This window comes from Bombus terrestris, chromosome 18 (genome assembly GCF_910591885.1).
Source record: "Bombus terrestris chromosome 18, iyBomTerr1.2, whole genome shotgun sequence".
In the NCBI taxonomy this organism is placed as follows: domain Eukaryota; kingdom Metazoa; phylum Arthropoda; class Insecta; order Hymenoptera; family Apidae; genus Bombus; species Bombus terrestris.
This window is the reverse complement of record NC_063286.1, coordinates 4193562-4211038: the sequence shown is the minus strand read 5'-3', so window position 1 is coordinate 4211038 and position 17477 is coordinate 4193562. Positions and strand designations below refer to the sequence as shown.

At 38.2% G+C, this 17477-nt stretch overlaps 2 protein-coding genes across 12 annotated transcripts in view; both read left to right on the top strand.

Moving 5' to 3' along the window:
• LOC100647243 (tyrosine-protein kinase Btk29A) overlaps positions 1-17477 on the top strand; it is a 328457-nt gene that overhangs the window by 223334 nt on the left and 87646 nt on the right. Inside the window, exon 1 of one of the 11 annotated variants that reach the window (XM_048414088.1) lies at positions 109-720. The exons of the other annotated variants lie outside the window; for them this stretch is intronic. Coding sequence (XP_048270045.1) covers positions 618-720 — 103 coding nt within the window. The 5' untranslated portion in view covers positions 109-617. Of the gene's footprint in view, positions 1-108; positions 721-17477 lie in introns of those variants that run through there. 11 annotated transcript variants of the gene reach the window in all.
• LOC100647596 (insulin-like growth factor-binding protein complex acid labile subunit) lies at positions 10296-12381 on the top strand. Its single transcript, XM_003402105.4, has one exon. The coding sequence runs from the start codon at positions 11256-11258 to the stop codon at positions 12285-12287; it is 1032 nt and encodes a 343-aa protein (XP_003402153.1). The 5' UTR covers positions 10296-11255; the 3' UTR covers positions 12288-12381.

Genomic DNA, 17477 nt, shown 5'->3' with positions numbered 1-17477 from the left:
GGGGCGGCACTTTGCTCCCGTGTGTGTGTGTGTGTGTGTGTATATGCGTGATGGCAGCGCTGGCTTTCGCGTTCTCTACGTGCTGGAACGATTTAGTCGAGCCTAGACGACAGTGACGATCAGCTGTTTCGTTTTACGTTATACTTGGCCCACGTCTTTCATGCGTTCTTCTACCTTTCTGTGCAGATCGGTTGCATAAAACTTGAGAACGATCCAACGACGAGATTTTAAGTACGAAGTTCAACGAATTCGTGACTGTAATCCGTTCTTAGGTCTAAAGGTTAATTTAACGCATAAATATATTCACAGGAAAGTACTTAATATTCTAGTAAATGCTATAAGCACTAGGACATTTGATAATAGTAGTAAAGTTATAATTTAATATAGATGTTTGTAAAGTCTCGTTAAAACCGATTTTTCGAACGATATTTCAAACATTACACGTCTGTGCAAATCGCAATGGAGAAATTTTAATATGGCGAGGATGTTGATTTTCCGATTGTTGGAAGTTTCAAGGTAATTCGGTTGGTTTTACGTTGGTCGAGGATTGTTGTTTGGATATCGTGTTCCTGGATATCCTGCATGGGATAGCCGGAGATTCGAGTGTGATAAAAGATATGATGGTGATAAGCGCGTTGAAGCATGTCGCGAACGCGGCGACCAACGCTGTTCACTCGGCGACGAATAGCACCAGCGCTGGACACGGCCACGCCAATTCTGGTACGTTTTAATTATATTTAATATAATCGTATTTCATCCTACGTATCTCTACTGTATTCTAATATTATATTTAAACAATTTCTTAGTGCCATGTTTCTTTATAAATTCAGAAAGTATCTTCTACATTGAAAGGTTAAAAATTTTAGCAATAAAGAGGGAAACAGTGATTGGACAAAATGTATGTATATACATGTATATATACATATGTGACACATACGAGCTGTCTAAATTATTTTGTCCAACCTTCGTACTTTATGTTAGGTTATCCGAACAGTTTCTTTAGTTTTATAAGGAAATAATAAACGCACAATGTTCTTTGTTTCATATTAGTTTATTGAATTATGCACGAACATAATAATAGAAATAGAACGAAATGAATTATGCCTAATTCAATAAAATAATATAAAACAGAAATTGTTGTTTATCTATTGTCACTTTATGAAACGAAAGAAACTTTTCGGACAACCTAATACATAGACGAGCTTAATTTTAAGACTCTAAACCGTAAATATCATTATAAATGATATTGCTAATTTTACAATTCTGTGGTGTTTATTTCAAGATTAATTATTCTTTTTACCAGATAATAAATTCGATATTGTATTGACAACAAGATAAATTTCAAAGAGTTTAATTTCAACATTTTTTATTTTTAAGAATAGTAAATTCATAATTATTAAATATATTGCTAATGTTCGAATTCCGAATAATTAATTTTAAGAGAATTTGTTCATCGAATTAGAAATGAAGATATTCAGTTTCAATGTGAAAAATTACTTTCGATTTTATTTGAGTTTACGCAAGATAAATGTCGTAACTGTAAGAAAGCAGTTTTTCGGAAATTAGGCGTATCGACAATACAATTAAACGTTTAAGATTTATCAGATCTTACAGTATCGATTTGGCACCAAACACGATAGCGAGCCATGATAATCGCTTATCTCAAACGTTCGGGAAAAGCCAAACGCGTGTATCGCGAGTGCCAGGAAACCGATTTAATTTCCTTCGGTTTATTAATCGCGACAACGTCGTTTAATTAGCCGTGTAAATCAGGCGACCGATTCCTATAATTCTAAACGTTTTTTCCTTATAAATCTCATTTTCGCTTCTCAACGTCAGAAATATTCCGATTTGCAGTGGAATGAGCATTGCCAGAACAATAATTTTAATAATTTCCTATAACATGTAGAATTGAATATCGGTGTAAATGAGTGATAATGAGTTAATAATGGCGATAAAACAGCACGGCATTTAACGCGTTGATATTATTATTAAAATTGTATTCAAAATACTAACGTTATTGTTAAAGATATTAGTTCGTCAAAGTGCACGCGATATCGCTATAACACGCGAAATCACGACACAACACGTGGTCTGTATCGGGCATAATGGTTCAACGCACACAAGCTTGTAATCCTGCTATTAAAAATATAAAGCTACGAAATTGCGTAGCGTTACAATTACGAAATTCCAACGATTTCGCGTTGCTCGCCTTTAACGAGCCTTAAAAATATATACTTGCCAAATTGAAAGCCACGTTGCATTGCTCGTTTATATGCGGCCTTGTAAGTGTTATTTGTCAAATTACAATCATATTTGCATCGCTGGTGGTGAAATTTGCATATAAACGTTGCATGATGACTTAATAACCATATAATCGTTAAATCACTGTAATAACAAATTCAAGTAATAAATCATTCTAATAACAAATTTATCTTCGAGTATAAGACTCGAAGGTTTGCCGGCTCGAATTTTCACGCTTAACGCTGTTGTACGCCATATTGTCCGAGGTATCGATTCACTGCGTTTTTAAATTCTAACTACAAAGCTGGCGAAACGTCGGAAAGAAATTACTTTTAGACGCACAACAGTGGTACACAAGTGTGAAATTTATCCTCGGCGATATCCTAAAATCGATATGAATCGTAATCTTCAAAAATTTCTGTAGGTTACGTAAAATTGAATCGAGGGTTGTAGGAAAGATCGACCAGATGCTCGAACGGTTTCTTCGTCGCGTTTTTTCGCTGTTCTTCGGTTTATCTCGGTCGAAAGCATCCACGCGCCTCGTTCGATTGTATTCATATTGGAATATCGGTTACGCAAAACACGAAAGGTCACACAGACACCATGAGACGCGCATGAGAGCACACAACTTTCTTGTTTTCGACGCCTGCAGAACGGACACGTGATATCGCGATCGATAGAAACGATCGAATACAGATACGTATATCGAATTCGAATTCGATTCCAATCATTGAGTAATTATTGAATTTTATGTAACGCGCACGAGCGATTGTAGTCGAGAAATAAGCGGAGAGAGGGATCGTATGGAAAGGTCAAAACACGGTAGATTGTGCAATTGGTAGAAAACGTGGATTCTTCGGTAATTTTCTGTATTGTTCGACGCAATTTTTTTCAGATGGCAGATTTGATTTCGTGTGGATGTTTCCTGTGATTGGTTCTCGCTGAATATAAAATATACAAAGTTTCATTCGATTACCTTTCGTAATTCGACGCTGTTGCGGATCATTTCAGTTTAATCGCGTTCCTTTATCGTTCGAAAATTTCTTAAACTTGATGAGAATATTACAAATTAATCGTCTGTATGATTTTTCTTTTCGATTCGTCAGAGACGTTAACGGTCCTGCTTCCTGTTGAAACGAGAGAGAAATTCTAATTGAAATCCTAATCTATCGTTCGTTGAAACTAAAGTCTTGAAAGATAGCTGCGATGCATACAAACGCCATTACGACTAAAACAAACTGTTTATGCGACCGCTACGATAATTTCCACGGCACGAAGCAACTACAACCCAACACATTAGCGTCACGATACCGTGCGCTCTTACGAGAACGGAATCGCAACTTTCTTGCCACGCCTAATGTCAAGAGCGCCATTCTGTCCCGTACTCTTCATTCTAATGCATCCACCATTCTCCATATCTAACGTACTAACGTGTAGTTACTTCCAAAGGAACGAGTCAAACGGTAACTGAAACCCGTAACGAGCTTCGAACTCGATTAATTTCAAACAACTAATTATTAAGAATTAATTACGATTTATGATGATAAGCGGTTGGAAGAGAAATTGTAATGAAATATGAAATTTCCTTGAAAATACGATCGGCTGTGTACGTGTTGTGTACGTGTGATTATACAGCTGTTCAAACTAATAAATTACGAAACGTTGAAATTTTTTACTCCGAAGTATATGTATTACGAAAAAAATTGTACGTTTTATAGGAAAACCTAACCTGTGTTAATATTTTTCTACTGCTCGCTGTACCAATCATGTTTACATTTTCGCTAAAATTGATTTTCCTAAAAGCAGCGCTTGCAGATTTGAGATATATTAAAACCAAACAGTTCCCGGAATTTATTCCATCGTTCATTAATACGTTCTTTTAAACGCTTCCAATCGACTGGTTCGCCGTAATAAAAACACGAAGCATCGTTCTGCTATGCGTTTTTATCATTACTAATTTCCGTTCCCTCTGTTTATTCGTTTTATACGACTCGTATACCGTGTGCCCGAGGCGGTTGAATATAACCAGAAGTGGAGAAACGTCGACGGTTTCTTTGTACGCAAAGTGCATACGATATTTCTGTTTACGGACACGTGTAATATCCTGGATCGGGTATTAATTGATATTCCTGTTTAATCGTGGAAAATGATGGACGAGCTGATTGAGCTTTAACGTTTAATGGAATAACCACAGGATGTTTAACTGAAATAAAAAGAAGAAAGGAAATACGAGCAAACAGTGAAGAGTGAAATAACAATGTAACGGTTAATAATATAACTGTGCGAAAGAGAAGGTGTTTTAATTAAATTAAGGCTGACATGTATCGTATGGTAAACGCTGGTAGATAATTTTTAGGGTTAGAAGTTTCATTCGCTTAGTGATGTTGATAGAGTACCAACTTTGAAATGTATTTAAGATATAATTAGTCGTCTGGCAAATATCATATAATTGAGTGTTTTGAAATATCCACAAGTTAGATTCTGGTTCGTTGTCGACAAAGTTTTTAAGTTTCTTCCTTTCTGCTGCTTTCTACGTATTGAGGTTAGGTTGAGGTTAGGTGATCTGCAAATAAGCGATAGCGGATTTTGTCACTAGGTGGTATTAGTTGCCAACCTAATACTTTTTAAAAGCTTCCAAAATGTACTTAATCTCGTCTCCATTTTCCGCCAATGTTCCAATGTAGCCGACATTTAAGAACAATATCTGCGTATCGACATAGCCAACGAAAAGAAGCCAACTTTCTAAAATTCCGTAGATCGAAATGATTAAACTTTCCAGGTTTTTAACCGTGTAAGATATGAAAGTGGTAGAAGGACAAGTCTAGAGCGAAGAAAAGCGAGTAAAAAAAGTGAAAGTCGTGCCGCGAGAAGAAGAGCCGCTCGTTTCGAACGAAACACCCGAGATATATCGTTCGTTACCAATTGCGATGAACGTTTCCGCGTAGACGATTACAAAATCACCGAAACCAGGCACGATTTATAGAAACACGGCATTAAACGCTTAGAAAACGATGGAAGGCGTGTAGCGAATGCCATAGTCAATAATTGTCTGTCACGGCATAATTGTTGCGCCGCCACTTTGTTTCCATCATCAGCGATACAACTGCCGACTATTATGTAAGCACACTTATTTCTAACAGGATAATCAAAATGTCTGCGGTCTGGAAGCGAGAAAAAAGGCATGCGTAGTAAAGAAAAAAAACCACTCTTTGCTGTGCAGAATATATTTTTTAAAATCGAGGGGCTTGCAACTAAGACGACTGTTAAATTTTTTGGCAATTGTATATAGCTTCCAGAACGTTGTATCAAATGACAGGTTATTAATTAATCAAGCAATAAATACATTTAAACTGTACGGTATCCTGTTTCATATACAAATACGTTGCTATTGGGAATAATTGATAAAATAAATTAGCCAGAAAATCATTCGCGAAAGGAGTTGAGATTTCGTTAGAAAATAAAGTCTTAAATAAAAGATAAATCAGATTTGGCTAAACGATACAAGAAAAGAAAAACACATCTTCATTCGCGTAAAAGAAGAATAAAAAAAGGATCAATAGGTTGTGTTTTCAGAGATAACGATCGCCATTTTTTACATTTCCGTCCGCGATTCATTGAAATTCGTCGGATGGTCGACGACGCATGGACAAGCGGAAGCTCGTCCGACCTCCAGTATATTGCCGCGTTCGATTCGTGAATTTTCGTACACGAAGGGCACATAATGAGCGTGCGTAGCCTTGCGAATATCGTTTGCAACGCAAGGTCGCGCGATTGCCTCGTTATCTATCTGCAAAAAGCGTCAGGTGTTCGACGCCTGGCAAACAGTTTATTGTTCCTTTATTACGTACGCGTGTTTGGGTCACCGCGTCGCGTCCCTGCATCTCTGTAAGTTCGTTAGCGTTCGAACCGTTACACTAAAATATTAAGTTGGCAACTAAGTAACTGCTTAGTTGCCAACCAACAATAGTTTAGAACTGAACGTTTTGTCAAATTGAACGAATTGTATATTTGCGCGAAACCTTCCTTCCATTCTTTATACTTAACGTAACCTCAACCTAACCCCAATCGCTGTCACAGAGTTCGTATCACCGTTTTGTCCTTCTATCTTTTTTCCTTTTTATTCGCTTAAGGTTGTAGTGATTTGTTAACTTAAAAGAAAAAAGAATTCTTTCCACGGAATCAGATTTGTAAATTTGTCGACATGATATTAGTGACAGGACGTAGCGTATCGCGATCCCTTAAATTATATTTTATACTCGTTGCCACGTGTAACGGGGTTTGAAGAACAAATGTTTATGGAAATTCATATTTTTCTAAACGTAAGTGAAAATGTAGAACCTAAGCATAAATTCGTCTGGCGCATGAAATTTTGTAACGAGTGCTACGCTTTCATACATTTTTACATATTACGTACCTTTAAATTTCCCACAGCTGCATTAACATTCGCGGCCTATCTTATTATGTAAGACAGCTAGCAGCAGAAATAGTTACACGTATTTCTATATATAAAACAGGTGTGAAACGCGGCTCGTAATACGTTTCACAGTGCCACTTCCTCTTTCGCGCGTTTGTGTGCAGCAGGCGAGCGAGTGGTGGGGCGCTGGTGTCGCGTCGTCGCGTCGTTCGACGACCTCGCGGCCGAGAGGAAGGAGGATCCTTCTTCTCGGCTTTTCACCGATTCCTTGTAGAAAGTTTGTCGATAGGAGGTGCGCCAGCCTTGAAAATCGCTGCTGCCATCGTCCGGGTGATCGACTCGATGCCAAAAAAGGTGTCACGGACGTGATAAGTGGCGAATTTAGAATTTCAAAGGCGCTAACATTTTACGTAACATTTTACGAAAAAGCAAAGCTTGTAAAAATGTATTCCTTTTCCTCTTCCTTTTTTTAGCTATCCTGTTTCATAAAACTGAACAACTTTAATCGCTTTCGTAGATCTTACGACCACATTTTCACAGACTCGTGGAATTTTCCACTTCAACGAAACTCTTTTTATCTTTCGTTTTGCTCGGAAAAGTTTCGTTTTGTTCAGACTGAACCGAGTATTGCGCGAGCTTTGCTCAGAATGATAATTGTCAAATATAATATTTTCCAAAAGAACGTAGACAATTTTATGGAATTCGCAGTTCTCGGAACTTCGTTTCCGTAGATTTTCTTCTACATTTTCCAAGTTTCCCGTGACGTGATGTAGAAACGTTGAACGATTATCCTCATGCACCTCCTCTGATAAAGAACGTTCTCCAGCGGAAATAGGTTAATCGTTCGGGGCACAAAGGAACGCGATCGCGAGAAATTACAGGTCTGACAGAAATCTGACATGTAACATATGTCAACAGACTCGACCGTTCTTTTCCCATCTTCCAAAGAAACCGAGATAAAAAGCTAACCACAACTGTGGACTTTCTGTAATGAAATAGAACGTTCATTTCCTCTTTTCTGATTATAAATCAAACTGCAGAAAACAAAGGTATGAAATTGAATAGAAAGAAACGATAGAATAATGTCCATCGCGGGACAGCCAATTACCCAATACGAAAAAGAAATTGAAGCAGAAAGTTTTCGCAATTATTCAGTCGGTCTACGACTTCTTACTTTTCCACGTTTGTTAAAACACACGTGATTCGTAAGTTGAAAATCACATTTTCTTAAATTTTATTATTGTTTAATTTGTACTTTACAATTTAACTCAATTCGCTCAATTTTGCTAGCCTTTATTGCTAAATAATAAAAAGTAGATGGCTACCTCCTACAGCGGGATGCCATCTTCCAGTTTGACTATTGTATTTCTCAAAATCATATTGAGAAAAAGTTACTATCAGATGGTACATACTTCTGTGAGAAAAACATCTTTCAAAGTACTGCAATTATTATTGAAACCTCTTAGAAGATTTTCCAGGAAAAAGTAAAAATTTGCTTCTTCAAGAATGAAATTTCACCCAGGCTACCTATCGACGATCAACTTTGTGATGTCTTTTTGTTCTGCTACTTTAAGAACACCCACGAATTTACAACCTTGCCTGACATTTCCACCGAACAGCGAAAATATCAGCTAAATTCTCATAGAAAGAAGATTAAAAAGAAAATATCCCACTGACCTTACTAAACAAATAAAGTAGTCAAATTCGAAGATGGTGTCCCGCTGGGGTTAACCGTCCACTTTTCTTTATTCAGCAATTAACCTAGAAAAAGTTACCAAATGTGCAGGCGGACAAATTGTAAAATACAAATTAAATAATAAAAAAAGAAACACTCGTCTGGTTTTCCAAAATAGAATGATCCTACTCGTCAACAGCCAACAATCATAAACTATGCTTCTCCACCGACCTCTCTTTCAGCAAATACAAACAAATCTGGCCGTTGGACGCATCACGAACAGCTAAACGGTCGAAGATCGATGAGTCATCGATGGCCACCGCGATATCCGTCTTAATTCATCAGACTTTCTCGTGTCGAATTGCAACAGCGCCTTAGTATCTTGGAAGATCGTTCCGCGAGTCGCAGGATCGATAGCCTGGTTCTTCCCCAGAGGAAAGTTCGGTGCCGCGGTTTTATTAGAAACCGTCACGGCAACAAAATATCACGAGTGAGGCATCTACGTATCGGCGACAAGCGGAAATTTATCGACGATATTTCTCGGCCAGAAGTATCGACCCTCGTTTCCATCCAACGAGCAACGTTGTTCCGCGCGCGCCTCATCCCCTCCCTGCCATACCATTCTCCTCTTTCCCCCACCACTCTCTATCTCTACTTCTTCGCGCTCTTTCGCCCTATCTTCCCATTGCTCCTCGAAAGACGATTTATTCCTGCCACCTTCCCACTGCTCGTCCAACAATCCGAACGCTCGAGATCACGTGGATCGGTCGCCGGAATAATTAGAGCCGTTTCGAATCGCTTAATTAGCCTGGAAAAGCAGAAGGCGCGTTTTAAAGAATGGCCTTGTGGCAGGGGGAGGGGGAAGTAGGTCGTGGAAAAAAAGGCCGGCCTCTTGTCGACGGTAGTCGGAAAAACTGACGCAAGTTCACGGTCGTGTCCCGACTTCCCGTGAAACTGGGTTTTCCTCTTTTTTCCTCTCGCAGCTCCCCGGTTTGTTTCAGTGCACCAGCACGCAACTGGGATACGCTGAAATCCATGCACCAAATACTTGCACTTTATAGAAATTTCTGACGCGTGCACATAAGGTCTTCATCAATTGCTTATGTACGTTAACTGTTCGTAAAGAACAGGACACTTACAGAAGATGGGGTAAAGCTAAAAAATTATTAAGAGGTTTGAGAATTATTATCAGAACGTTAAAGAATTAGCTGGCTTGTAACGGTGGACGATACATTCAATTTTATAATGGCGATCTGATCGATGGCACGAGCGAAGAATTTCGTGTTATCATCATAGGATTTATTTATTCAGAAATATTAGAAATTAGGGTTTCCAATGATTTCTATCCTAAATCATAAGTTTATTGATAGGTGCATCTATTTACAGTGGATTAAACAGGAAACGATGATCGTTTAACATGAATTGAATACAGTAGTGTTGTATAATTAAGACAACTAAATGGATAATTCACAACTCACAGTTAATAGTTTACAACTCATAACAACTTGGCAAGTCCACTCTCCACTCCTCGCAACTCCACTCTTAGTTAATGACTGCCTGGTAATTCGTCTTCCTCCCTCAAGCATCCCTTTGTCTTTTCTCACAGCCCCACCACGTACGTGTTCCGTAACCGTCCACGCGATAATGGTCATGTCACAGAGCCATAAATTAGCAATAAAAAATCAAGAATATCTAACGAACATCCTCAGCCCATCGAAACAACAACGTAGAGTGTTGCAGTGTGAGAAAACAATAACAGCATGGCCGCCTGCGACCTTGGGCCCCGGCAACGCCCCCTCCATAAGAGCCAAACCCATAGTGCATAAACCTTCCCAAAATCAGCTCTCCAGACACTCTGTTCTAACATTCTTAACTGTCACTCTGTTGGATTCACATGACAAACTCTGTCAGTACATCTAAAGTCTGAATTTTGTCTTACTTTGCACGTTTCAATTTACGCGAACCCATTCGAACGACCAGTGATTCTCTTAATTGCATCACTTCCCGTGTCTTTAACGTGACAGTCACGTAGACCTTCTTCCTCGTAACTATTCGACTGAAGGACCAACGACACATTGATGGGCCACTCGGCCCATTGAAGTTTCCACACCCTTTTGGGGTTAGGTTGAAGTTAGGTTGAGGATAGGTCTATGCTGTCTGCACTTAGACCTTCTCGCAACATTATTTATGGTTCAGCTGATATTCCTTAGACAATCTGTCCGCGATACTACATCAAATTAGGTGTTACATCCACTACTAGAAGTTAATCTTTAGAATCTGATCTGTATTCGCTTGCAATTCAGCAATTGATCGTCGACCGTTCAGGATTCAAGAGGATTTGTCTCTGATTCCAAACAGTGGATGATATAGGATTTCATCTCGTCTTCTAATATTTACACCATTTTCCCTCATGCAATCAGTCTTCCACCGCTTGACACCTATTTACAGTATCTTGCTACACAATCAGCCTGCAACAGTGCTTATCGCTTGCTATCCAGATTATTCAGCCGTACGGACCCTGTTCATATTCTCATGCAACTTCTGAGTCAGCCGTGGATGGCAGAAAAATCAAACGATTCTTAACAATTCGTGAACTGCAGTGTGGAAAAGAATTTCATTGGAAAACAAGCGATAACGTATGGTAGCGTGGAAGAAACGATGCCTGGTGGCAAGATGCGCGGAAGTGGGACGAAATCGTAACGTTGATAAGGTATTGGATGCGTAAATAAGGTTGAAAGTCAGATTTTCGCGAGAAGCGTGTCCCTTCTCGTCAGATAATCGTGTCAGAGGTCGTGGCCTGTATCTAATCGAGGCTCTGCGAACGCTATGCACCGAACAATGTATACGAGAGTTGAGAACGGATGGTCAGTCACGATCCGACCGTTAATAACTTAACCTGGTGCGTGAAAACTCGATCTGAAAATGCTGAAATCGTATCTGTCCGTTCTATCGATCGTTTTACTATTTTCCACGATCGTTCGATCGGAGGAACAACCGACCTGCAGGCAGATAAAAGGGTACAAGGTGTGCGACAAAAAGGGAACCCTGATGGACGTCAGCCAACAAGAATTCGAGGAAACGTTACAGATTCACGACTTGAACCTGTTAGCTATTCGAGAAGACACCTTCAAAAATCTAACGACCACGAAGCTGAGCTTCGGTCTGGGTAACAAAATCTCCGTGGTGAAAAAGAAGTCGTTCAAAGGATTGGAAAAACTGGAACGGCTGGACCTAGACAGCAACGTTATACCTCTGTCACCGAATCTGTTCTCAGAGCTGAAGCAATTGCATTCGCTATCTCTGATCTTCAATAAGATCAGCGAGATACCCAAAGACACTTTCGCTGACCTGTCCAACTTGATGTGGCTGTACTTGGGACACAACGACATCGAATCGGTGAACAAGGACTCGTTCTCAGGATTATCTTCGTCGCTGACGTTCCTCTGGTTAAACGACAATAAAATCACCAGCATAGACACTGGAGCGTTCAGCCAGATGCCAGAATTGACCCGCCTTCACTTGGAGAACAATAAACTAACCTCAATTCAGCCAGGAGTGCTGCGGGGATTGCACAAGTTGGACGGCCTCTTTCTCGAAGAGAATGAATTGACAAGCGTGTCCAAGAACGATTTCAAAGGACTGATTGGTTTAAGGATTTTGAACCTGGATCACAATCAGATAGCAAGTATCGAGTCAGGAGCATTCTCAGATCTCAGTCAGTTGGAACAATTGAACCTGAGGAAGAACCAGCTGACCCGAGTTGACTCCGGAGTGTTCAATGGACTGTCCAACTTGAAAAGGTTGGATCTCTCTGATAACAAGATCGCTGTAGTGCAATCTGGTGCATTTGCAGGCCTTTCAGCGCTGAAAACCTTAATCCTGGCGAACAATAAATTAACTGACGTAGACAGAAAGGACTTTGGACTGACCAGTTTGACTATTCTGTATACGTAAGGCGAGGCTATTCTCTGCTATGCGGAGTGTTGTACGCAGTTTGCAGAATGTAGAGATCGGTGTAATAAAGAAGTGTGACGTTGTACATGTTAAATCAATGACCAACTTGTCTTTGTCCTGGCTTTATTTCATCAATTCTTATTGTTATAGTAAAATACCAATACCATTATATTGTATTGTGTTGACTTTCTGATAGGGTCCTAGGTCTGACAACTTCTCAGACAGCTGAAAGAAAAATTCAAGTCTAAATTGATTTAGTTTGCAATTAAATTATGTTTGTAAAACTTAACCTAATGAGGGATTGCTGAAAATATTAGGTTGGAAACTAAGTGGTTTCGGATTTTGTCATTAGGTGGTATTGACAAAATCCGCAATCACTTAGTTGCCAAGCAGTAAGAAGCAAAATTTTCTCACTGTCAGAAAAGAATTAAATTAAGCTTAATTCAGGATATTGTTTGGAGAATTATTCTAAATTCTTACTATTATTTTAAATTCAATGGTGTATTTTTAAAACCTATCAAATAACGTATAGTATTGACAGCGAAACTATGTAAATGCTTATAACATCTGAAACGTCTTAAGACCTGACAAGAACAAAGTTAAATGCGATTGCCGATTTTTTTCAGTTATCTAATCCAGATTCATTTCAGTTCAAAGAAATCTTATTTTTATTTGCTCGGTTTTTAAGTGGAATTCGTGTTATGTGGTGTCAGATGTACGCGATTCTCGTTAATCTCGCTGGCCGACATTAGATAAGTGGAAACTTCTGTCGGTCGTTGTTCTTTCTGGCGTTATCAGCGTGCAACAAGAGAGTGCAGCACGCGTGGGTCAAGCGTTGCGTTTTAAACGCGCACGCTGCTCAACGTGAAATACGCGCGAGAAAAAGTGTCACTATTTTATCAGCCAAAATGGACGCCACATTTTTCAGACAACTTTCATTTCCTACAAATTTCGAAATCTCCTGCGTATTCCAAAAATAATGAATTTTTTTTCTTATTATTTTTGTTAATCCGTAGAATCACAGAAAAATACGAAATTACAAACTGCAAGGCGATTACTGTTCGTTACATTAAAATCTAAAGGTCCGGGCTTCGTACAGATACGTTTGTGTCACGTGCGTTGCAGATTAAGAAAAAATTGTACTTGTGTTAGGAAAAGGAAGAGATAATGAGATGGGAGGAAGCTTTCAAGAAAAATATTGGAATCAGAATAGTGAAGTAGCTGTGGAAGCGCTGCCTTGTAAAAATTCCAAATCCAAGATGGAAAAGTACGTGGAAATGGAAAAGGCTGTCGACAAGAGTTAATGGCTGGACGAGAACGACTTTCTACTAAATTGATCCAACTTCGTATTCTCAGCCTTCATCCACTTTTCCTTGAATATTTTAGTACATAAAACATTCGTGCTGGATTTTGAAGATGCAGGATTTACATCTTCTGATATTGGGTTGGCAACCAAGTAATTGCGGATTTTGTCATTAGGTGAGGTTAGGTTGGGGTTAGGTTGGCAAAATCCGCCATCACTTAGTTGCCAACTCAATAGAATGTACAATTATGTACACAAAACATGTACACATGTTTAAAAAATACAGTATAGTTAAGCAAATAGAATAATTGTACAGGAAAATATTTGCAATCCTCCATAGAGAAGAAAATGGAGGATAGGGTTTATTTGGAAAGAAAAGTAGTTTGCAAAATGTTGAACTAAGTGCAATGCCGCAAATAAAAGTTTGTATAAAAGTATTAAAATGTAGGTGTGTATGGAAAACACTAAAATTGGCTAGAACTTAAAGAAACAAAAGGAAAAATACGCCGGAGTATTGAAATATTAGGTTAGGTATTGAAATTTAGTTGCAATAGAAAGAAACAACTGAGATACGTAAGAAGGGAATTTCCAAATGATATCAACGTCAATCTGGATCTTCTCTGCTTTACGTGACACGTAACAAAATTTTGGTGAGTGCTTGTCGCAAAAATCTGGAAGAAAGTTCACGCCAGTAGCTACCTTCGTATCAAGGACAGGCAATTTGTCAAGATTGCAACCTTCGCACATAAACTCTGATCAATCTTGACGCAATGGAATCAATCATTCAGCAGGCTACACTCGTACCACGTACACGTCTAAGGTTGACATTTCACTGAACGTTTCTTGCACGATAGACACACGATTCTTTAGAAATAACACACATACCGGGAATTTATAAAGCGCCAGAACAATGAACAATGAAGCATTGTTTGTAGATTCTGAAAGGAAAATTCCTTAAATTAAACAACAATGATTAACGAAGCCATCTCAATATCCTAACTCTGTTTGCTAATTCAATATTCAATCCTTTGCCCAGTCATTCTCAAAATTACCCAAATAATGCAAATAACCTCAACTATGCAGAAAGTTTACGCTAGAAACTATATACTAGTCAAAACAACTAATTTAAATTCATAAAGTTTTACAGAAATTTTGTAAAAATTGTTCACATGTGGTTAGAGGCTTGCTTTCCTCATTGCTTCCATTCTGATTTCTTTCATACAAGTTTCACTCCCAATTGTGTTACATTAATTTTGATATTAATTCTTCTCGCCGTTATTTGAAAAGTTTTCTCAAGAAATAAATGCACATACATGCAATACATACGTGTACTACATACATTTCCCACTCAACTGATTGAGTTATTATACAATATTCATTCATTTTGTAAAGGTTCTTTAGGATCCTAAACGTAGCTAATTTTAGATTAGGTAGATTTATACTTATCGTCTTATCTTTCTCAGAAAGCTGCTCGATTACGATTGAGAAATCCATTCGTATCAAGACAAAAGTTCGTATGAGCTTCGTTTGTACTTGTCAACTGCTCCAACGACATGTCATCTTTAGCACGAGACGCGATATTCATTACAAGGACTCGCGTTAGAATCGTAGCGGTTAGTAGGCGGCCATTGAATCAATACAAGTGGCGCCGGTAAAAGTGCGGTTTTTGAGCGGTCGCGCGACATTACACTCGTGTGTATCGTTTCAAGAAACAGATACTTGTGCGAGTCCCGTCGCTGCTTGGGTACACGGTGTACCTAGAACGACAGGGGGAGCGGCAGAAACACCTCGGGTTTGATTTACAACGGCGATTCAGTGGCGGCAAAAACGCATTCACCACGCATCTGAGAACAGCTGTGGAACGTGACAGGAACACCGAGCGTGGTCGTGCGTTAGACCGTTTGAGAAGCGTGAAATTATTAGGTTGCTGTATACGAAATGCCGTTTCTACGACGCTTGAATTTGACGGGCCGATACTATGAATTCAGTTTCGTCTTATCTTCGATCATTATCGCTAGAATGTTGATAAACACTTAGATTTTGATAACTACGACTGAAGAAATGGGATCTATGTAAAGATCTGTTTTATCCATTAAATATGCTGTATAACGAGTACTTTACTTTTTCGTAAGTATTAGGACAATTACAAAAAGCGAAATTACCTGAGAAATAGTTAGGAACTTCCTAAATCATGTAGAGGTTAATATCTGGTTCAAGATGTTGAGGGTCACTGATACAGCAACGAGTGGATGAATTAGTAATAGAAAAATATATTGAAATAAGTATAGGTATAAGTATAGTGTGTGCTGATCCTCACTATTACACTCTTACAATACAATAAGAATAGCGAGCACGTTCATATAATTGTAGCAAAGGACATTATTAAAAAGTTAACCTTGGTGTGTAGCTGTAGCTGAAGATTACAAGAAACAGCTATAGAAATCTACTTATAGCTCTTTTGTTTCTAGACCTTGTAACCCAAAACAAAATTTATATTCAAGGACACAATAATATCCACTTCTCGTTATTTGGAATTTTTTCACTAAATTTTATTCTTCTATATATAACTGTCGAGGTATTTCTTTTTATGCATGTAAAATTGTCCTATCTAGAAACAACGAGGATATCATGTTGTTACAAAATTCGAATCAACAAATTTGTGGAATTGGAGAAGATAATGTATTCAGTTACTTTAATAGTCCTTGTTTCGATTAAAAATTTTCGTTTTTTAATATATCGTCTAATATAAGCCGTTGATGTCGCGTAAAATGTAATTTACATTTTATGAGATAAAAATGGCGATAGAGTTGTTGTATATTTAAGGATGCCACTTAAGAAACTGTCTTTTATATTATTCCTCTGCTTGTCGAGATGAATGTTGGATAAAAAGGGAGTTTCACACAGGAAATAAAAATCACCCTCTTTTCTTTTGTTCCAAGCTTCCTTCGTTCTTTAATTTGCATCTGTTCTATTCTGCTTGCTCGATGCGAGAATATTATCCTGGATATGTAGCTCATCTTGAACCATTCGTCTTTTTTCTCTTTCATTTTTTCCCTCAAGCTTATCGTTTACGAGAAAAACGCTGGGAACTAATAGCATAAATGGCTTATACATAGAATTCGAATGGCTTCTAACAAAAATTGCCAAAAAACCAAAATTTCCATCGACGTCTCAAAAATGTACACAAATACGTAATTTAAAAAATTTTTACGTACTCCATAAGCATCCCAGATGCTGTAAAAAATTTGCAATTATCGAGCTCCAGTACTATTTTCAGTTAAATACGTACTTTCTCCAGTGTGAGAAATTAGTGAGAAACTCGACGACCTTGTAACCGGTTCGTCTCGCTTGTCCTAACTCTGATTTAATCAAGCTTACACCGCCATTACAATATTAAGTAGATTGGATCAGACGCAATGATATCATAATGATAACGCATGGTCCTTCCACTTCGACACTCTCTCGTACGACAATTGCTTCATCCGCCCGTATTGACTAGCCGAGTTAAACAGTTGTCTGGACCAGTCGCAATGGCGTTATTTTAATCTCTATAACTTTTTAAAAATCCTGTCCATACCGTTTTTTCTTATTTCCATAATTAGTTGCTGTCGTTGATAGAACGTCGTATGTATCTTTTTTCTATTTTTGTCATATTCTTTAATTGATACGTATGAATTTGTTGATATTAGATCTTGGTCTTAAATCAAATGGCCGATTTTGGCTAACGAAGGAAATGATTACAACTGAATCTCAAGAAGCGGATAAAAATAAAGTAAAAAGAACTACAATATATTCTACACCGATAATCTGAAACCTTGGCATATCTTAGGACACTAATAAAAATAACAAAAAAATAACAATAAGAAACTGATAAAAATAACTGGAAA